At 40.3% G+C, this 23,182-nt stretch overlaps 1 protein-coding gene and 1 long non-coding RNA gene across 2 annotated transcripts in view; both read left to right on the forward strand.

The window, feature by feature from the left end:
- Window positions 1-4,222: 4,222 nt before the first annotated feature.
- LOC118498746 lies at window positions 4,223-5,747 on the forward strand. Its single transcript, XR_004901211.1, has 2 exons — window positions 4,223-4,410; window positions 5,212-5,747. It is a non-coding gene; the product is annotated as an uncharacterized LOC118498746 (long non-coding RNA).
- A 7,787-nt stretch (window positions 5,748-13,534) lies between these two features.
- The window catches only part of LRP6 (LDL receptor related protein 6), a 138,837-nt gene continuing 129,189 nt past the window's right edge, over window positions 13,535-23,182 (forward strand). The window contains exon 1 of the mRNA XM_028533098.2: window positions 13,535-13,871. Within this exon, the coding sequence (XP_028388899.1) occupies window positions 13,817-13,871 (55 nt within the window). The 5' untranslated portion in view covers window positions 13,535-13,816. The remainder of the gene's footprint in view (window positions 13,872-23,182) is intronic.

Raw genomic sequence — 23,182 nt, forward strand, 5'->3', positions numbered from 1 at the left:
TAAATTTTGGATCACGGGGGAACTTGCTTGTCTCGGTAAAGGACTGGCAAGCTCATCTGTTGGGGAGAAAATGTGGAGTGGGTGTTAGGGTGGTGGTCCTCACACTGTTGTCCCCGAGACCAGAAGCACCTGTTGGGAACTTGTTACATAAATAAGCTTTCGGGCCACACCTCACACACCTACTGAATCAGGCCCTGCAGGTAATTCCGATGCACGTTCAAGTCTGAGATGCACCATGCCAGGGAATTGTTTATATAGTACCTACCTGAATGCGTGTCTCTGCAGTTAAACTGTTTTGAGTTTTTCCTGTCAGAAAATGTTTCCTACTTTGTTCTTCATTGCTCACTCCAGCCCAGTACACCTGTGGGCTCAGGTAGACTCCTGCTCTGAGGCACTTCTGGCCCCGAGGAGGGTGTCTAGAACTCTAGGCAGACTAGGAGGTCTTTCGTGTATCATCTTTGTTTCTATTCTGGCTGGGCTGGTTACCCACGCTTCTTTTTTTCCAGCCCAGGTTCTTCTTGAAGTCATAGAAAAGGTTCCATTAATTGCTAATCTGTGAAAGTCTGCACCTCTTAGAAGGGAGGCTTCTATGACCTCACCTCTGCCCACTTCTTGAGCCTTCTACCCTGCTGCCCTGGGGGCACCTCCTCTCAGGCAAGAACTCTGTGGGAGGGAACTGAGCAAAATTCTTATAGAATTCTAGCTCACAGAACTTTATTGCCTAAACACTATGTGCCAGGAATTCTCCTAGGGACTAGGATAGAAAGATGGTTTACAAAACAGCTTAACATATTCTGGAAGAGACAGCCAAAGAAACAAATGATTTAGCTACAGTGAAGTTAAATGCTATGACGAAAGTTTTTCTAGGGGGATGTAGAAGCACAAAGGAGGAACATTTAAGGCAGGGAAAGTCTCCTGGAGAAATCAGAACTTGCACTTCAGAACACCATCCTGAAAGTAGCTGTGAGAAAAAGGTGGAGGTATGTACCTCCAACAAAAGGAATGGTTTAATCCAAAACAGGGAGCTGAAACAGGATGCAAGCGCTGGGATGCAGAAGTACTCAGAAGTCAATGTAGAGGGGTGGCAGGTTAGGCAGCTGGAGAGGGAGATGGAGGGTGATCACCTGTCTCACCTTCTCCCCTGAACTATCCCAGTTTTAAGCATCAAAAGTCCCCTGTCCTTCAGTCTAGTCATACTAAGACAGAAGGTCATGTGTGCCATGAAAAGAAGTACACATGCTCTGGCTGGTGTGGCTCAGTGGAATGACTGTCAGCCTGAGAACCAAAGGGTCCCTGGTTTGAACCCCAGGACGGGCACATGCCTAGGCTGTGGGCCAGGTTCCCAGTACGGGACCCTTGAGAGACAACCACACATTGATGTTTCTCTCCCTTTCTTTCTCCCTCTCTTCTCCTCTCTCTAAAAATAAAAATAAAAACAATCTTAAAAAAAGAAGTATACATACCCATCAGTATGTAAGACTCTTACTAAAAGCAACGGGATATACAGTGGTCCTTCCTCATCCACAGGAGATACGTTCCAAGACCCCCAGTGAATGCCTGAGATCACAGGTGGTACCAAACCCTAAAAATATTGTTTTTTCCTAGACATACATACCTCTGGTAAGGTTCAGTTTATAAATTAGGCACAGTAAGAATTAACAATAATGACTAGTAATAAAATATAATAATTATAACAATATATTATAATAAAACTTATGTGAATATTGTCTGTCTCTCTCAAAATATCTTATTCCATCTTCATCCTTCTTCTTGTGATGATGGGAGATGATATGATGCCTAAGTTATGAGGCCAAGTGAGGCGAATGAGACATTGTTAAGTAAAATAAGGGTTACTTGAACACAAACACTGAGAAACTATGACAGTTGATCTGATAATCAAGACCACTACTAAGTGACTAATGAGCAGGGAGTATATACAGTGTCGATTCGCTGGACAGAGGGATGAGTCACGTCCCAGGTGGGAAAGAGCAGAACAGTGTGAAATTTCATCACATGACTCAGAAATGCATGAAACTTAAAACTTATGACTTGTTTATTTCAGGAATTTTTCATTTAATGTTTTCAGACCGCAATTGACCATGGGTAACTGAAGTCACAGACGAGGGGGGAATACTGTATTTGGGAAAGTCTCCTGGGGCTGTATTAGCAAATATAGGTGCTAACCCTTTACCAGCGAAGGGAAAGCCGACTCAAGTCTCCTGGCTTTTGCTGTCCCACACAAGTGGGAAAATTAAAACATGTACAAAGAAACATTGTTCAAGAGAGAGGTAGGAAAGGCAAGAAGCCAAGGAGGGAGGCTAAGACTTGAAGTGTGGAGTTCTGTATTCATTGTTTCCACTTACACATTCTCTGTAAACTCCAGCTTCCACATCTGTGAAATGGGATAATACCTACCTCCTTGGTGTGTTTTGATGATCAAACAACAGGGTGCATGTGAAAAAGCTTGGTAAGCTATAAAGCATTATATGAGTATCACTAATAGGACCACTGTCATACTCAAAATGTACGCAACCACATCAATCTAGAGAGTGTAATTTTGGTAGGAGTTGCATCACTTTGCTTCCTGCTTTTCCCCAGCACTGTCATCATTAACAGCTCCAGCGTGTCAGCTGGCTGGAGTGCGGTTGAGAGTTGCTGGGAGAATTGCTAGGGCAGAGGCAGTCCAGAGTTGTCTTCTTCTTCTCCCACAGCATAAACATTTACATCAGTTAAAGTGGGATTGAAGTGTCCCAGGTTCGATTCCCAGCCAGGGTACATTCCTGGGTTGCAGGCCATGACCCCCAGCAACCACACATTGATGTTTCTCTCTCTCTCTCTCTCTCTCTCTCTCTCTCTCTCTCTCCCCACCCTTCCCTCTCTAAAAATAAATAAATAAATCTTGAAAAAAAAAAAAAAAAAAGACCATAAAAAATAATGCTGTTCAAGGACCTGTTGTACTTATTTACTGTGCTCAACCCACTTTAAAAAAAAAAAAAAAAAAAAAAAAGTGGGATTGAAATGAAAAAAAAGGGGGCTGGGGACAGAAAGGCATGGAAGAGATTCGCTCTAGATTTCCAAATGCCATCCTAAAGATTGATATCAAGTCAGATCATACCCTGCTTATGGTCTTTTAACAATTCTCTTTTGCCGGTGGGACAAGGCTCACACTTCTTGATCTGGTCCCTACTTACCTCTCCAGATTCTCTTTAGTCTTTCCTCCACAGGCTGCATGCCAGCCAAACACACTGCCGGCCGTAAAGGAATCTGTCCTGCTCCCTCCTTGCCTTCCCTGTCCTTTCCTCCTCAGACTTCCAATGTCGGTTCAGGAGCTTCCTTCGAAGTGAATTCTGTGTTGTCTCCCCCAAAGCCAGGCGTCAGCAAGCCCATAGCACCTTGGAAACATTCCTGGTGCAGGGAGAGTATGGAAAGCTGGGTAGCAGATGAGAGCATTGGGTTTTCAGGCACACTTTGGCTTTTACACTCCCATCAGCCATTCATTTATTTATTTTTTAATGAATAATTGGCCCCCGCCCCTTATTCCACCATTGAGAAACACTAATCTAGGAGATCTGCCTAAATCTTTTGAGAAAGAGTAAATTTTGGTAGGACTGTTTTTTTCTTTTATTTCTGAGGGAAAATTTTGATTCATGTGCCTCTAAACTGAACAGATTCTGCCGACGGTGAAGGAAAAAGAATTTTTCCCTCCCTGAGGCAGTATTTCTCTCTGTCCTCTCAGCAATGGCAAAGGGCACTGGGAGGAGGGCGTTAGTTTACTTTCCAGTCACAGTTTCCTTTCAATACTATTTCATATTAGTTTCAGATGTACAGCATAGTGGTTAGATAATCATATACATTACACAGTAATCCCCCTAATATTTCTAGTACCCCCTGGAACCCTGCGTAGTTATTACAATATTATCGACCATGCTCCCTATGTTGGACTCTTTTACAACCGCCAATTAGTACCTCTTCATCTTTTCACCCTTTTCACCCAGCTTCCCACCAACCCCCCTACCACAGCAACGAGTCTGTTCTCTTTATCTGTAAGTATGTTTCTATTTTTTTTGTTCAGCTATATTGTTCTTTAGATTCCACATATAAGTGAAATCATATGGTATTTGTCTTTCTCTGTATGACTTAGTTCATTTAGCATAATACCCTCCAGGTCCATCCATGCTGTCAGAAATGGCAAGATTTCTTTCTTTTTTTTTTTAAGCCATTTCCTCCTTTAGGCAAGGCATCAGAGGGGCAGTGGAGTGGGTTGTGAAGAACATAGATACTGGAGCCAGACAGCCGGGCTGCGAGACTTTGGACTGAACTTAGTGCCCGGTGTCCACATATGTAAGATTGGGTGATGTCAGTGCTCACCTCACAGGATCGTCATGAGGATAAAGTGACTTAGTATACGAGGTATGAAAGCACTACAAACAGTACCCAACACGTACTTGTTACTGCTTATTATTAATCTCACAGTTTCTTTTTTTGTGAAATGGTAATAATACTCACTGGAGAGAGCTGATATGAGAATTGCTCAAGATAAGCAGGAGGTGCTTGGCTTAGAGAAGATCCATAATAAATCTTTTACCTACTCTTTTAGCTCTTGCCCTTTGTATCATAATTCTTTATTTAAAGGGATCTCCACCACGAAAAACTCTTAGCTTCTCTAGGAAAGAATGGATTCATCCATCTTTGCATCCTCAGTAGGCCATGGAAAAACTTAAAATGGCCTTAATTTCCTCTCAGTGAAATTCTAAAAGGCCACAAAATAGGCATTTAATCCCTAAAATTTTGCCTCTTTATAACCTGTGTCAAAGCCATAGTTTATTATTATTTTTTAAATTTCGTGTTTTGTGTTTGTGCTTCTTTGTGCATATATTTTTCCTCCTTATTTCTCTCTTCTCTGTTTTCATCTTGGGCAGAGTTTCTTAATCCTGCCACTAACAATTCTTTGTCGTGGGGACAGTCATGGGATTGTAGAATGTTTAGCAACATTCCTGGCCTCTACCCATGAGATGCCAGTAGCATCTCCTACCTCTAGTTTAACAACCTAAGATGTCTCTAGACATTGCCAAAAGTCTGGGAGAGGGGACGAAATCTGCCCTCCCCTCACTTATTCCCCTGTTGAGAAACACTGGTCTAGGGAATCTGCCTAAATCTTTTCAGACACAGTAAATTTTGGTAGGACTGATTTTTGTTTTCTTTTATCTTGAGGCAAAAATTTGGTTCACGTGCCTCCAAACTGAATAGGTTCTGCCAATGGTGAAGGAAAAGGAATTTCTCCTCCCCAGAGGCAGTATTTCTCTCTGTCCTCTCAGCAATGCCAAGGGGCTCCAGGAGGAGGAGATTAGTAGGACCATGTTTTATGTATCTGGACATATGCCTCCAAAATAGCAATTGCATATTTCTTTCATTTTATTTTGTGCGGAAACAAAGAATGCAGTGTTTTACAACTCAGATTAAAGCTAAAAATCACATCAAGCTGTCTGATTTTCTAGGAATGAGAAGTGGGAGAGGGTCGTTATTATGGCGTAGCTGCAAACTAACTTTTCAACATCAGAAAAACTTTACAGCGTGAAAGAAAAATGTATATGTTGAGAAGAAACATAAATGTTGAAACACATTGTTACTATAAATCCTGAGTCTGAGACACAATTCATAATGCTGCTTTACTAATAGTACAATTTTAAACCTACTTAAGCTGGGAAATTTGTTATCAGGTGACTCATACATGTGGGGAAATCCAGTTCGTTTGTGCCAAAGATGAAATAAAGCGATTAGGTATTTAAATGCTGAGATTCCACTTAGTCTTGTGAATGAACTGCAGTAATCTTGGATGGGGAGAAAAGAAAGAGGGTAGTTACTCTTCAAGTTAAAAAATGTTAAAAGGTTTTTTGGATTCAATTAATAAAACCTTATATTTATAACACATTTATGTTTAAGTAGCATAAGTACTGTTATTTCTTTTTTATTTTGAAACATTCAAAAAATTTCTTAAAAGTTAAATACAGTAAGTACCAAGAACTTTTTGTTCTTAGCCATTTGAGAGTAAGTACAGACCTGACGTTTTGCCACTCCCAGATGATCGTTAGTGTTATTTTCTACAAAACAAGGGCTCTCTTCTGTCTAATCACAATGAAAATCAGAGAATTAACACTGATACATGACTGCCATCTAATCCTCAGACTCCACTCCAGTTCTGCCAATTGTCTCAAGCAAATGTTTTATAGCAATGGGTCTGGTTAGAATCACACACTGCATTGAGTTGTTCTGTCTCCCCAGCCTCCCGAAGCCTAGAACAATACCTTGACTTTCATAACTTTGACACTTTTGAAGAAGACAGGTTATTTTTCGAATTGTCTCTTAATCTGGGGTTTACTGGCATCTCCTTGTGATTGGGTTAAGGCTATACGACTTTGGTAACAAGACTATAATAGAAGTGATGCTGCTTTCTTCTCATTATATTCGGTCAGGTGGCTCATGGTTTCAGTTTGTCTCATTACTAATGATATTCCTTTTGATTCCTTGATTGGGGTGGTATCTACCATGCATAGCCTCTGGGAACATGCTCTTTTTCCTCCCAAGACCATGTTAATAACCCATTCCTCATCAAACTTTTGATGTATTCATTTACTTATTTATGTTTGTTTGCACTCATTTCTATTTTATTCAATGGGTTATTGTATTTTGCTCTCATTTTTAATTTTGATGCTCACATTGTTCCTGATTTGGCCAGTGGAAGTCCCTCTAAGCTGGCTTCTATGTCTTTTTGACATATTCCCATCATTTCTTGAGTCCTCCCTTGTTCTCTGTCCCAAGTTGTTCCAGACATGCTTTTTCCCTACTCCAGATGTGGTACCAGCCATTTCTCTAAGGAGCCCTAGTTTCTTTCAAAGGAAGATGTATTTGGAAGCCAAGGTCTCAGACACCAGCTGTGCTCATTGCTGGGAGACTGCCACACCTGCTGTGTAGCTATAAAAACGCGTCACTCGGATCTCCTGGTACAGGGAGCATAACTGACTGACAGTGCCAACGACTGCCCCTGTACCTGCCGCCCTCTGCACAGAGGTTACACTTTCCAAGGGTTACTCCCAGTCAGTCTGAGGGCGCAGCAGGGGCACTAAAGCAGGCGCATTCTGGCAGGACACAGAATTCTTCAGTGGGTAACTCTGGCTGGGGAACGCCCCATCCACCTGGTAAATCCGTTCTTGCAACTGTGCCGTCCAAGACCTTTCCTACTCCAACCCTTCCTTCCTTGTCTCCTTCCACAAATGGCAGACTACGTCTCAGTCTCAAGGGTCTCTCTCCACTTCTCATTACCTATCGCTGTATAGCAATTACTCCCACAATGTAGTGGCTTAAAACAAAGTAAGTATGTATTCTCTCACAGTTTTTGTGGGTCCGGAATTCGGGAGTAGATTAGCTGGTCTGGAATTTGTCACGATGCTGCTGTCAGGATGTCGGGCCCAGCACAATCATCTGATGGCTGGACTTGGTCCTGGAGGATCTGCCTTCAAGATGATTCACTTGGCTGTTGGCAGGACATCTGTCCTCCCCACAGGGACAACTCCATAGAGCCACTTGAGTGTCCTTGAGACATGGCAGATGATTTCTCCCTACAGAAAGTTCTCCAAGAGAAGTCAGAAGCCACTGTGTCTTTCATTGTCCAACCTTAAAGGACAGCAATAGGCCAGCTCTATTCAGTATGAGAGGGGATTTCCCAGGGGTGTGACTACCATGAGGTGAGAATGCTTGGGGGCTGTTACCTTGAAGCCTATCGCACTCCCCCAATAAATCTCTTGCACATCTAATATGACCTTGTTAAATCACTGCCCCGGGCCCTCCTAGGGCCTCTGGAAGAAGCCTGTGAGAGTGGGGGTGGTAGGAAGGCAGCTGAAACTTGCACGGCCTTTGCTGGGCACACCGGTTACCCTCTCCTCCAGAAGCAGCTGTCCTCCTCCTCCTCCCCTCCAAGGCCAGTCCATCCTGCTGAGCTCCAGATCTGCTGGACCGTCTCCGATGCACTTTTCTTTCCTCATTCGTTGTTACATCATTCACTTCAGGTTATAAATACAATCGTGTTCCTTTCAAACTTAAAGTAATCAATCAACCCTAACCAAGTCAACCGCCAATTCCTCCACCTTCAAATTCCTTTCCAGCCACCCAATTGCTCTCTTGCCTTCAACAATAAAATTCTGGGAAAACCACTATTTTCCTTCCCTGTTTTCCATTAATCTCTCCATCCACTGCATTCTTGCTTTGGTTCTTATAACTCTGCTGAAATTGCTTTGTCTAAAATTACCAATGACTACGTTGTTTACTTTCATTTTATTGGCAGTTAAAAAACCCCTAGTCATTTGAATTAAAAAAAAAAAGTCCTCACAGTATTTCAAATAGTTGTGTCTAAAGCAGGCCTAAGTTTCCTTCTCTTCCTGTAAGTACACTCCTGAGTGTTCGTCCACTTTTAACAATTTCATGTTTAGCCTTCATTCTTTTTGCTTTGCCCATCCAAATCCCAAACAGATGTGTACAGCTACATAGGATTTCTCTCTTTCTCTCTTATTTCCCTTTTTCTCTCCCTTCATTCCTTTTGTCTTCCAAATAAAAATTCCATCATACCATGCATATACATATTATTCTCTAACTTGCTCTTCAGTTAACAATATATCAAATCTGTACTTTCAGATCAATACATATAAATCTATATAATTATTTTTAACAGCCGTATAGTATTCCACAACAAGGACCTATTCTCTGTTGAAGTGTGTTTAGGTTCCTTTGATTAGGTTGAACCATATAAGACTCGTATCTGTAGGGTTTTTTTTGTGTGTGTGTGTTTATTTTCTAGTACAAACAATATTATAAATATCTGTTTATAATACATATCTCTTATGCATATACATATGCTTATACATATCTCTACAGAGTTTTGTTTTTGTGGATAAAAAGATGTGGGATTTTTGTTTAAAAGATGTGTTTATTCTACTCACTGAAAGTAGATTGCTTTCCTAAAATACCGGTATAATATATGGTCCCAGCAATGACCTTCAGGGAAGTTATGCCACAGTGGCCTTTTTTTTACTGCTTCTCTTAGAAGACTTCTCCCCAGTTCACTGTATTTGTCATTACCACACCTTCTCTCCTCGCACCACTTCACACCAGTTTTCCCCCTGCCTCTTTTTGGTCCCTCCCCTCCCCTCCCCTCCCCTCCCTTCTCTTCTGTTCTTGTTTGTTCCTAGATATTTGAATACCGCCTGGTTCCGCCCTAGCTTACTTCTCTAGCCACACTAAAAGCTCTGTTCTCCTATTAGGTAAGTTTAAGGTTTCAACGACAATCTCTACCTACTCTCAACCCACCAATGAGGTAGCCCAAAGGTCCCTTCACCTGAATTAGAAATAGGATTTCCCTTCCTGAAGACATTGTACTGTCACTGTCCAGAAAAGTGTGGTAATTACTATTCAATCACTGTTCAATATTCTACAATATGTCCCCAGGATTGTGTGGTATATAAGCTCCACAATCCTCATTGATAGCTGTATTTACCATTTTTCTCCTGATTTCAAACTTCTGTATCAAAACTGTCCAGTGAACATCTCCAGATGGATGTTTTACAGATGCTGCCAGTATAAAAAACCCTTCTTGAAATACTTATGCATTTCTTTTCTTAGTAAATGAGACTCCCATTCACTGGGGTACACAATTCAGAAACCTGAAAATGCATTCTAGATCCCTCCCTCCCTCCCTCCCACCCTTGTGGTTGTCAATTCACAACCAATAGGTTACTAAGTCCTGCTGTTCAGATTTCATATTCCTGAAATCCATTATTTCTTTTCAGTCCCCAGTGCTGCTGTCTTGACCATCCTTTTCAAAGACAAAAAATAACTTCCCACTGGTCTTCCTATTTTCTGCCCTGCCTCCCTTCTATTATACATACTGTTGCCAGAGAGTTTATCTAACATGCAAATCAAGGAGAAAATAATGTCCACATTGTTAAGAGGCTAAAATCTAAACTTTTTAGCATGACTTTAATAAGAAGTTCTTTATTATCCAATGCTACTTACAAGCCTTGACACATTTCCTGACATTCGCTAAAAGCAACTTATGCTTCGGCTATATGGGTCTACTTTCCAATCCCACATGCCAAAAGCTCTCTAACAATTCAGTGCCTTTGCAAAAGGCATCCTTCTGCTTGGAATTCCTTGTCTTGTTAGCCTGAAAAACACTTATATTTCAAGCCTCAGCTCTAGGGTTATTTTCCCTTCTGTAAATTTTTCAGGCAGACTTAAATGCTTCTGCACTTGAGTTCCTTATTAATATGGTGCACTCTTGCACTATAGCAATGTTAACATTTAAATTATTTGTTATATTAATTAATGTTTCCAAACTAGGTTGTAAGCTTCTTAAAGGTAGCAACTCTGATTAATCTCCTATTTGCATCCTTAACACTTATTGTATTTTGTTTTGTATAACATGCACCCACATTTTTGGCTTAAACTTTCAGTAAAAAAATCCTTCATTATAATTTTTTAATTCAATTTTTTGTCTATTTATATTTAGAAACAAAGCCAATTATCATATTCCAGGGTATTATTTTGCATAGTTATTGTTTTCTAGAGTTACACTTTTAGTGTATAAGCATAAATAAAATAATTAAAAATACTTATATATATACAAAATTAGTACTACTATTGTACTAATGTATAATGCACATCCTTATTTTGCCCTAAAAAATTTGGGTCAAAAAGTGTACATTATACATGACAAAATAGTGACAGTGATTGGCATTGATTATTTAATAGGGGCTTAAATAAATGCAAAAACAAATTAGTTGAGTAATGAGAAGAATAGTATCCAGACAAGACTTAAGCTTATAGATTTGTACTTACATAATTTTTAAAAATTGTAGAAGAATATATAATACATTAAGAGAAATTTAAGAACAGAAAAGTAAATACATTATTTCAACATTCTGATCCTTGGTTTAGTGCATTTACTTTCAGTCTTTGCTCAAATATGTGAGATTTATATATATATATTTTTAAATATTTTATTTATTTATTTTTTAGAGAGGGAAGGGAGGGAGATAGAGAGAGAGAGAGAGAAACATCAATGTGCGGTTGCTGGGGGTTATGGCCTGCAACCCAGGAATGTACCCTGGCTGGGAATCGAACCTGGGACACTATATTTTTTATATGTCCATGTATGTGAGATATTTTTATATGACAATATATGAGATATGTGTTCATATATGTATGTTTATATTTTACATAGCTGTAATTAGAATCTACATGCACTTTTACCTGCTTTTAAGTTTAGCTAACTATAAACATTTTCTAACACTGTTGCATCATCTTGCAAAATATCATTTTTCAGCATTATATCTCATTCCCTTACTTAGATGATAGTCTAAAGAAATTTATGCTGTACTCAGTTTTCTATTATAAACAGGAAGAGATTCAGGTTTTGTGAAATTGACAATTTTGAGGGATTTAAAAAAAAATACAAAATTAATCTTATTTTTGCAAATAGGACCATGTGACCAGATTGTTAGCATCCTTCACTGGGCTCTGGAAGGGGCTTGGGAAAGTGAGAAGTCCTAAAGAGTAGGTTTCATTGGCTTCACTATCATCTATGTGTAGCTTCAGTGATAAATAATTCTGCAGTAAACATTTTGAACACGCAATTTTTGTCTGTTTTCAGTTATTTCCCAAGATTCCAAGTTACTATGACACCATTCACCTTAAAGGAGTTGAGAAGGAAAGGAAATGGTTATATGTTGAAGTTTATATATATATTATTTAATTTAATACCTCTTACAAACCTGAAGGAGGCATTACCCCCGTTTTACAGAGGAGAAAACTGAGGTGTGGTGCATTTAAATGTCACACCCGAAGTCACGCATCTAGTTACGGGTAGGGTTTGGATCCTCACGCATGTCTTACTCCAGAGCTCATGCCTTTGTCACTGACATCATGATGTCTCCACAGCCTCAGTAGCTTTCCAGTAATACAACCCCTGCTATTGATGAAAGACATGGTTCTCATTTGTGTGTTTTGAGGAGGCCAGAATACAAAATGTGCAGAGTACTGACATGGTTTTTGGAAGAAGGTAATTTAAATCAACGGTGGCTAGACTTTCATTTAAGTGAATTTAGGAGAAAGTGATTTAGCTCTCTGTCTTTCTACCTTACAGACATGCATGGCTCTGGTTCAGCATACATTTCTTGGAAGCAGGCTAGTGAAGTCAGAAGTAGACTTGGGTTTGGGTCCTGCTGTTCAGTAGTTGAGTGGCCTTGGGTACGTCATTGAACTCCTCACGTTCTCACTTTCCTCCTTTGTGCAATGAAGATAGTAACAAAAGCTGTGTTACCGCAGGGTAGTTTTAAGTGTCAAATATGACAATGTGTGGGTAAGCACTTGGTGAAATCCAATGTCACTGAGATACTGGTAACACTGCTGGAGCAGCTCCACTTCTTCGCCTGCGTGCCCCCAGGTAAGGGCATGTGACAGCTGGGCAGAAGGGAACTGATGGCTCCATTATCGTTAACTCTTGGAGTGCCCTCCTAGTCTGCGGCAGCCACGTGATTTTCAGGCACTGTCTGTGAGGAGACTCTCGAATGCCCAGTGCAGTGGAAGCAGCAGAAGCAGTGCAAACAAGTCTGAGATTCTGGGGGAATTCTTTCCTCCTCAAGCTGAGAACTAATCATCAAAATATGCCAACCATTCATTATAATGCAACGTGTAAAATTCCAGATACAGTCCTGTCCAATTGTCCCTTTGCTCTGTCTTAGGTGCTGACGCATTTATCTTGGAATTTTATCTGCCAGGTTAGAAATCTTTAGTTCTGGCCTGACTTAATTTTGGAGCCAGTCTGTAGTTCTGGGAAGCCAGGAGAAAATACAAATCTTAGTTTGAATTCAGTTTGAATATCCTTCACTAGATCCACGTTTAAAGCTGGTGTAAGTACCACTGGCTTTTATTTTCCTTAAATAACAAACTGCTAAAACCTGCGTGCTCAATCCTGAAGATTGCGCTCATCACCCGGTGTCGGGATCCGCGTTGCTCCGTGAGCGTGGACCCGCAGCTCAGCCTCCCCCAGCCCGCCGGCCCCCATAACCCCTGGCCCAGGTGGCAAACGGCGTAGACAGCAGGCTCCACCTGGCTCTGCCGGCGGTAGCCGCACAAAGAGCGGAGCAGGCGGCGGCCCGGCCGAGCCGCAGAAAGTAGTCCCGACTACGCCGGTTCCAATGTTGTTCGACGTCGCCTCACGCCCTCCGCAGGGAAGACCGAAGCCGCCGGCCCAGGAAAGAATCCCATTGGAATGCGTCGCTGGGCGGCCTTTCTCTTCCAAGTCTCTTCAGCTCGCGGGGCAGACACCCCGGGGTCTCCAAGCAGAGGCTGTGCGTGCGCCCCCCACTTCTTTTCATAACTGCACAGGAGGCGGCGCCGAGGGAGGGGGTTCGGCAACGCGCAGGAAGACCTTGGCGAAGACCAGAGGCGGCGGGAGGCCCGTATCCCTGCGCCGCTGCGTGAGAGGAAGAGGCTGAATGAGGAACTGCGCGGGGGAAGCGGGGCGCCGGGGGAGGAGGCGGCGGGATGGAAGCAGACGCTGGCGTCGCGCGAGCCCCGGCCAGGGCGGCGCGGTAGAGAGGGCGGCGGCGCGCGCGGAGGCTTGACGTGCGCCTTTCTTTCTTCTCTCTCTGGCAAGCTGGGAAGCATGAGCGTGCAGACCTGCTGCTGCGGCGGCCGCCCCGGCTCCTCGCCTCCCCCTTTTCTGGCCGCCCCTCGCCGGTGAGAGAAGAGAACGCGAGAAGGGAAGATGGGGGCCGTCCTGAGGAGCCTCCTGGCCTGCAGTTTCTGCGTGCTCCTGAGAGGTAGGAAGAGTGGAGGGGACGGGAAAGTTGGTGGGGTTTTGGGGGGGGAGGTGGCCTTGTTTTGTGTGTATCTGGGGGGGAGGGGAGGGAGGGAGAAAAGGGGGAATAGGAGCGAGGAGAGGCCTGGTCGTGGGGAAGGAGAGAGAAGGGGCCGGGAGAAGGGGCTGGGCGCCCTGCCTGGCCACAATGCAGACCCCTGCCTAGGTTTCTGGACCGTATCTGGGCAGATCGTAGCTTCAGTCCGGTTGCTGGGCTCAGTGAACCCCTGCAGCACCATGCTGTCGGAATGACTGACGGTCTGTGGGTCTCTTTCTGCCTGGAGTCCTCAGGAAGAAGGATCGTTGTATATATTTTGGCTTTTAGAATATTTGAGCCCAAGATGCTTTAACGTTGGTCTCCCTCGAAGCCCCCACTTTTCTGTGTGTCTTACGTGAACTTTTAGAGCCCTCTTACTATTTTTTCAGGCCTTGTTACAACTAATAATTGGCTTCCGTGGGGGATATAATGATCCTGGGAGAGAACACAGTTGGGAAGTGACTCCGAGGTTGTAGGTCGAGCAGTTCAGCACTGGGAATCATCTGAACTTCAGCCCATAATGAAATGGAAACGTTGACCTGCCCCTATTTTGGGAGCATGCAAGTGTACAGTTGGCACTAACTGGGAAAGTCATCCTGGTGTGAAAAGGAGCCTGTCTTTGGGACCTACGTTATCATTTGCTGCGCTCCCCAGGGGACTGCTTGGCACTTGGGTAAATAACCTAGGCTCTTCTAGGTGATTTGCTCTAAGAATCTCATGCATTCCCTGGTCCTGTGGTTTTTTGAATCGGCCTACAAAGCTGTCACTTATTCTGTGGCTTCTATTTTGTGACAGTTCACTAAGGCTTGACCGGCCCGCAGGATTTCAATACCTCCTCTCAAACTTAGCTGTCCGTCCTTGTCGAAACGGTGATGAGTCCTAGGCTCTTGAGCCAGCAGAGGAATTTAAGTCCTGATTGATGGAATGGCTTGTAGCCTTTTTTTTTTTTTGTTAAGATTCTCGCTTGTGTTCATGGTCATTTCTTTTCAGGCATGGGACTTCTTGAGTCAGTGGAGATTTTTAGTTATTAATTTAACAAGCTGAACTTTTGGTAAGCCTCCAAAACTTACTGAAGTATAGAACACAATAGTAACTAACGATCTCATGATATAAATGAGCCAGGTGTGCCATTCCTGTGTGTACATACTAATTTTGTATGAGCACGAGTTGCCTTTTACTTTTCTTTACTTTTTTTTTTTGAGGAAGAATTTTTTCTTTACTCCTCTGTAGGATTATTATATTTCCATGTTATATCTACTTATACTTAATAATGAGGACTCATTAAGCATATTCCAAACTGTTTCCACATGTAAACCCCAGAAAGATAATGCTCATTTAATTTTCTTGGCAGAGGATTTAATGAGGTGTTATGTACTTGAGAGGTTTAATAAGTGTATGTCTAGTATAGTATACTCCCTATTGAAAGGGGGTTTTGCCATAGCTGTGAGAAACAATTATATTTGACATCACATATGTAGATATTTTAAGACAAAGTTATAATGTTAACAAATATGGGAGTCTGCTGAGAAGTTAAAGTCTTGGGGAAATCTAAATCTATAACCCAGGATGCTTCTGGTTGCCCAACTGTATTTCTTGGAGGGGGATCCTGTGATGTAAATGCCATTAGTTTATTTTAACACCAAGTTTGGCCTTGAGTTGGGTTTGTTCATTACCAGAGTTAAGAGAAGTTGCATTTGAATTAATATTTTTGAAGTGTGGTAGTATTGTAACAAGACCTAACAGTTAATGGTTTAAATGGCCTCATTTCCACTAAGTGGAGTTTTCATTTTAAATGTAGCATAATAATGGTCTTTGAATTTAACAGCACTTGACTGTGAATACATATTATTTGAACTAAAACTGCCTTTTGATGTGGAAGATTTTTATTCATAATTTAGATTCTTTTCATTCTTTGAAAATGTCATCTTCTGTTGTAATAGTGATATTAGTTAACCTTAGGCTCCAAGGAGAAAAATGTTATTAATTTGTTGAATTAAGGACATTTTTCTGCCCTGAGCAGTGTGGCTAGGTTGGGCATTGTCCCTCAAAGTGAAAGGTCGCCCAGTTAGATCCCCTGTCCGGACACATGCCGGGTTGAGGGTTTGGTCTCTAGGTGTGGTGCATACTAGAGGCACCTGATTGATGTTTTCCTCTCACATCTGTCTGTCTCTTGCAGTGATGTTTCTCTTCCTTCCCCTCTCTCTAAAAATAAAATGTTAAAAACAAAAGACGTTTTTCTTTACAGAAAAGTTAGAGCTTTAACATTGGGAAGATGGGATGATGAGAGAGTTTGGACAACTTTTGTCCTGTAGCTCTGTTACATCAATAGCTGAAAGTTGGGAAGTAATACTGTCATCATCTAGGCTGCATTTCTTCTGTCCGTGTCACTGGAGGTGAATGGAAAGAATTGGAGATTTCAGTACTAAAATTTTGGGTTTAAATTCCACATTTCACTACTTAATAACTTTGTGTTTCTGGTCTAGTCAGTCAGTTTCTCTGGGCCTCAATGTCTTTACCTGCAAAATGTAGGTAGTAATATTGCTCTAATTTGCCATTTTATTGGGCATATTAAATGAAGTAATGAGTATGAAGTAATAGTGGGGATTGAAACCCACCTCACCATTCTTTTTACATTGTTTCTGTTAAGTGCTGACTCTAATATGTGGCTTGTAGATAAACAGCATGTTTATATAAGAATCCCAGGAACTAACTTAAAAGGATACAGACTCCAATCTTCAGGCATCCCACCTCCAGGAGATTTGCTGACCTTCAGCCGTGGAGCCAGGATGACTAAACCAGGATGATGCACACCAGACCGTCACTTGCCTTGTTGGAATGGACTATGCTCGTCTGCATGAAGAGAACTTTTCAGCCCCCTCCCTTGACCTCTTTGTCCTGCTCCCCTCTCCCTCCTTGTAAAAGCCTCTGCCTGCACTGAGATGTTAAGATGAGCTTTGAGACAAGAGTCTCCCATCTTCCTAGAAGGTGAACTTTAGGACATGAGTCCCCCATCTTCCAGGTTGTCAGCACTCAAAAATAAACCAATTTTCTTTACATCAGCACCTGCCTCTCGTGTATTGGCTTTCGAAGAGGCAGGCAGATGGACAGACCTGCTTTCGGTTACAAAGTGACCTGCCAGTGTCATTTTTTTGTTGTAATTTTTTGACTGTGGACATGGCCACAAATGCTGGAGGTTTGAGACTTAATTTGTGTAAGATTCATGAATGCTTAAAGGTGGAAGAGATCTTGATCATTTTGGTCTAACCACTTTATTTGCAAGTGGGGAAACTCGGAGTCAGAGATGATAATTTGAGCAATAGCCTAATGCTAATTAATGGTAGAGCAGGGATTTATTTTTCATTCTTTCAGCAAATACAGGGTGGGGCAAAAGGTTTACAGTTGTGAGTATGTGAAACAATTTATTCTTGTTTTATTATTTATTAATTATTGTATTCCCATACAACTGTAAACCTGATTTTGCCTCACCCTGAGTGTATGGAATACCTACTGTATCTTAGGGCTCTGGTATATTTGTGAGCAAAATGGACATGGTTGCTGCTCTGATGGACCTCACAATCTAAGTTGTCATTTTTAACCATTCTCTTAATTCCGTCCAGGTACTGATCAGAAAAGATTATATCTCTGATGATCTAGAGGAAATATTTCTATAAGAATATATGTTTTGCAGTATTGTTAGTGTGTGTAATCTGTAAATACCATGTCCCAGCTTCCTTTGAGGACGCTTTTTGTTTTATAAAAATTCTTTGCTACTTATTTCGGTGGGGTGGTGGTAAATATGTTAGGATAAGAGACATAGTTTCTTAAGTTATATTTTTATAGAACTGACCCTTGTAAAAATTTTTAAAAATAATACCAGAACGCTGGCTGGTATAACTCAGTGGATTGAGCATGGGCTGTGAATCAAAGGGTTGCCAGTTCAGTTCCCAGTCAGGGCACATGCCTGGATTGCAGGTCAGGTCCCCAGTGGGGGCTACGTGAGAGGCAACCACACATTGATATTTCTCTGTCTTTCTCCCTCCCTTCACCTCTCTCTAAAAATAAAAAAATAAAACCTTTAAAAAACAATATTACTAGGTATGACATAGTCTTGGGGAGGTAGAATAAATTTTGGAGTGGGAATCAAAAGAATTAGATTCTCATTCTAAGTTTGCCATTAGTTAGCTGTGTGACCTTAGATAAGTCACTTAATTTCTGTACACCTTATCTTTATTAGGATAATGGAACTTTCTTTTGGAGATCATAATTTATATTTGCACATTAAGGACTCAAACATCCCCAGGCAGAAAGACCAACTTAATAACTTTGTTTAACCCACTATTTCTCAAACTTGACAATGACTTTTTTTCACATTCTTTTAACATTCTGCTGACTCTGTTCCAAGCAACACATTTGAAGGGAACCTTGACTAGATAACTCTTCAGGCATTGGGTTGATTCATGTGAATTGATACTTGATGACAGTGTCATATACAGTTCCCCTGGTTCAGTTTTTTGTTTTTGTTTTTGTTTTGCTTTAATTGGAGGTTTTTCTATTTGCTCAACTGAAATACTGTTTTCGTATAGTTATGCATGCTTTGGTTATCAGAAATGACTTTTTTTTGACTATCAAAAAAGATTCTGTAGAGAGGTATATAAATGGAAACCATTTATGTGAACTTAAAATTTGAACATAATAGAAAAACAGCACAGGTTACAGTTCTGTTTAGGCCACAGGTAACTATGAGAAAATCCGTTTCCATCATAGAAATTTTATTGCAAACTTATATATTCAGAGAAGATTATAAAGGGGTACACTATGTTAGAAATGTATGGGCTTTGTTGACAAACAAACCAAGTTCAAATCTTCTATTACTTCATGTAACCTTGGACAAATTACTTAGCTTTAGTTTCCTCTACTGTCAGGTAGGAATACATTACAAGATGATTGTGGGAATCAATGAAATAATATTTGTAAATGGATAGGACAGTGCACAGTCAAGAGTAGACTTCAGATAATTGGTTGCTATTATTAACATGGTTAAATTGAAAGAAATATTCTCAGGAAAATATTTAAGTGTCAAGCACTGTTTTAGGTAGTCAATAATTTTAGGTCAGTGGCTTTTTAACCTTTTTGACTCTTCTGATATTTTCTATTTTGTTTTATATAAACAAGATGACCACTACCTACTAAATTTTTTTTTACATTCTAAAGGATTGTAACTCTGTGTAGGCAAAATAATTTTATCAAACCACTGTCTAATTGAGAAATTTTATTATTTGTTTATAATTAAAGTTATTCAGTTGATGGACTTTTCTCTATAAGGATAGGTAAAGGTTATATTGAGTTCCTGTATTGCATGTTTCACCATTTGTTTCACCATTTGTGTATCTTCTGTAAAATGAGTCCATCTTAATGAAGAGAACACTTCTCTATGTGAATAATTTTGACATTTAGTTAAATACATGTACTGGGCAACCTAGGATTAGGATGCTTATCCTTGAAATTATTCATTTTAAATGTAATTCATCATTAATTCAAAGAAAACAGTGTTGCCTGATACTAGGATACACTTCGTTTTTCAAGCTTGTGTTAGCCTCACAAAAGGTGCACGACATTCAGATATGGGACTGGGAAATACTAAAATGTGCCTGGGCTCCATGTGGTGAAAATTGCTGGTGCTCAGTGCTGTGATCCTGGTAGCTGTGATATGACTTGCTCTTTTTTGTTTCTGTTATATCTTGCTTGGAAAGGCCAGAGATTGGAGATGTGAAATAAAATCATATTTTCAGGCAAAAAAAAGTGAAATTTTAAGTTATTCATTGACAGTAAGCCTAAAGTTATTGATCAGATTTTTAAAAAGATTTATTTATTTATTTATTTTAGAGGGAAAGGGGGGGAGGGGGGGAGAGAGAGAGAGAGACAGAGAGAGAGAGACATCAATGTGTGGTTGCTGGAGGTTATGGCCTGCAACCTAGGCATGTGCCCTGACTGGGAATTGAACCTGCAATGCCTGGTTCGCAGCCCGCGCTCAATCCACTGAGCTACACCAGCCAGGGCGATCAGATTCTTGGTAAAAAAAAAAAAATGCAGAGGTGAATGTGGTCAACAGTAGTCCTGTCTTTCAAGAAAGTAGTCACCCAAATATTGGAAAACTGTACCTTTATCAAGTAATGTATGTTTGATCAGGAGACCATTTTCTCTAATGGCCTTGGTTAGTCATCACTTATCATTCCTGGACCAAAGCCTTGTCAAGTAAAGGATTTAGGGATAAGAATCTTCCTCCTTATTGGCCAGCTTTATTGGAGGTGTAATTTATGTGTGTCCATATATCAACTGTATTTCGCAAGTCTGAGAAAGCTAACAGCTGAACTCATTAAGGTGAACTCTTAGCTACATATTATATGGTATTTCTTTGTAACAGTTTCTTGATTTATGCCAGCTGAAGACAACAGCCCTTTGTTAGGTTAAAAAGTGTTTCAAGAATGGATTTTTTTTCCTTCATATACCACGATGGACCAGAGCTTTGCATATATTAGGTATTCAAGTTTTATATTTAAAGCACTGTAAAAAGATGTGAATTTTTGTGGTATTTATACAATCTTAAGTTATAAATTTGTAACTACTATAAAGTTTTTTTAAAGCACAACTAATCATACTAATAGAAATAAATCATGTTTATAACTGAGGTTGAATTTGAAATGTGGATTATGTAACATTTTCTGGTGTTAGTATATTAATATTGCATTGGTGATATAATAATGTGTTCAAGTACATTTCTAATCCAGTTTTTTAAAAAATACATAATTCACATGCCATAAAGTTCATATTAAAGTGTCCAGTTCTTTGGTTTTAGTATATTCGCAAGGTTATACAACCATCACCACTGTCTAATTCCAGAACATTTTCATCACCTCCAACAGAAACTCAATGCCCCTTAGCAGTCACTTCCCATTTCCCCTTGTCCCCAGTCTCTGGTAACCACTAATCTACTTTCTGTCTCTATGGATTTACCTATTCTGAACATTTCATATAAATGGAATCATACCATATGTAGCTTTTTGTATCTGGCTACTTTCACTTTGCATAATGTTTTCAAGGTTCATCCATGTTATAGCATGCATCAATACTTTATTCACTTTTATGACTGAATAATACTCCATTGTGTGGATATATGAAGTACTTTTGAATGAGTGTGTGTTCGATCATTGAAATTATTGAAACTTTTATCTTGAGAAATTATTTTTTAAATCTGTTTTTGAAGTTATAGAAATAGGCTTAAAAAATGTTCCTGTTTTTCTGCTGGAGAAGCACTCTATAGTTCACCAGCATCTCATTTCTGTGTATTGACTTATGAATAGCCCTGCCCCCATTAAACCTTTTTACCAAATTCATACCTAGGACAGAAGGTATATTAGAAATTACCTGGCCTAACTTACTCATTTTATAAATTAGAAAGATGACTGGCTAATGGCTAACCTAAGGCCAGATTGCTGGTCTGGACAGTAATTTTATGTGCAGTGCTTTCTCAATGTACCTAATTTTATGTGGGTCTTACTATGGTTTTGAAGATGATACTACTTTTTTCCTTTTTGTTTTTCTCCTCACCCGAGGATACTGTATTTTCATTGCTTTGGGGAGGGAGGAGAGAAACATCAATTGGTTGATGTTTCTTGTACTTCTTGTACCTTCTTGTACTTGCCCCTACTAGGGTTGGAATCCGCAACCTGAGTATGTGACCTGACCAGGAATCGAACAGTGACATTTTAGTTACAGGACAATGCTCCAACCAAGCCACACTTGCAAGGACAATACCAGTCACTTTTGATAGAGGAAAATAAATGTTAGTGTAATTTTGGAGTTTGCAAATAGGTGTCTTGTCATAGCACTGTTAAATAAAAACATCTGGATTTAGGTAAGGAGAGACTTTTATTCAAAAGGATTATTGCAGTAGGGAAAATGCTCTGAACGCCAGATCTAGGCATCTCAAAATCAAACACAAAAAGACTCCTTTTATAGAGAAGGGTAAGCAGGGCTAGTAGGAATTTTGTAGAAGAGTGTGCCAAGTTGGTAGGGGTGAGCAGATTGCGTGTCAGGATACTTAACTGGAATCTTTTATTTCCTGTGGCCATCTTATGTTTGAAATGAACTGTTAAGGGAATACGTTCTATATGTACTAGCTTAAACTTACAGCAAGCCAAAGTTTAGGGGAGAAAAGGCTGACTAAAGTTTGGTCAAGCCAAGTCAGTGGATAGGTAATGGGCAGTTGTGAGCACTAGGTCAGTCTCCCTGTTGTTTAAAACAAAAACTGTTTAAAAAGTGTTGTTATTATTAGGGATATATTGCTGCTATAACAAAAATAGTATAGACTAGGTGGCTTATAAATAATAGAAATTTATTTCTTACATCTGGAAGTCTAAGATCAGGGTGCGAGAATGGCCAGGTTCTAGTGAGGACCCACTTCTGTTTTGAGCTCTCTGTATCCTCACAAGGTGGAGAGCAGAGAGAGGATGCAAGCTCTTTCTTAACTCTCAAAAGGATACTAATCCTATTCATGAGGATTCCACCCTCTTTATCTAATCCTAATCACCTACCAAAGATCCTACCTCCTAATACTATCACAGGAGGGGTAGGATTTCAATATGAATTTCATATTCATATTCAATATGAATATGAATTTGATAGGGAATGAACAAAAACATTTAGACCACAATGGGATAAAATAACTTCACAATTGCAAAAGTTTGTCTCATTAGATTGGCCTGATTATTTATGTAGAGGTAGGTCTTTAACGTTTGCTTTGCTGAAAGTTTTTATAAGGAATCTTGGGTTGGACTTTTAAAAGGCCTTTTGAAACCAGGAAGCGAAGCTAGAATTCACCCATCAGGTTTCACTTGCACTATCTATCAATTTGGGTGAATTCTTTAGGTTCGCAAAATATCTTAGGGTTCTTGGGCCTGCCCAGAAGTGACCTTGTTTATTTCACCTGTAAGGCTGGGAAGTCTAAGCTGGGTGCCTGTCCAATTTTCCCATTGGGACTGTAAGTAAGCATTGGCTTTGTAAAGTTAACCATAGCTCCTTAAAGGTGTCTGGTTATATTTGATTAAATGAGCACCACTTTCAAATATGCCCTTCCAATCAAACTTTGGTTGCATAACCAGTGTTTCCAACTAGGACAGACTCTTATTGAACTTATGCAAATAACTGTACTGCCATGAAAATATAAATACTCAAAAGAA

This window comes from Phyllostomus discolor, chromosome 2, assembly GCF_004126475.2.
Source record: "Phyllostomus discolor isolate MPI-MPIP mPhyDis1 chromosome 2, mPhyDis1.pri.v3, whole genome shotgun sequence".
NCBI lineage: Eukaryota > Metazoa > Chordata > Mammalia > Chiroptera > Phyllostomidae > Phyllostomus > Phyllostomus discolor.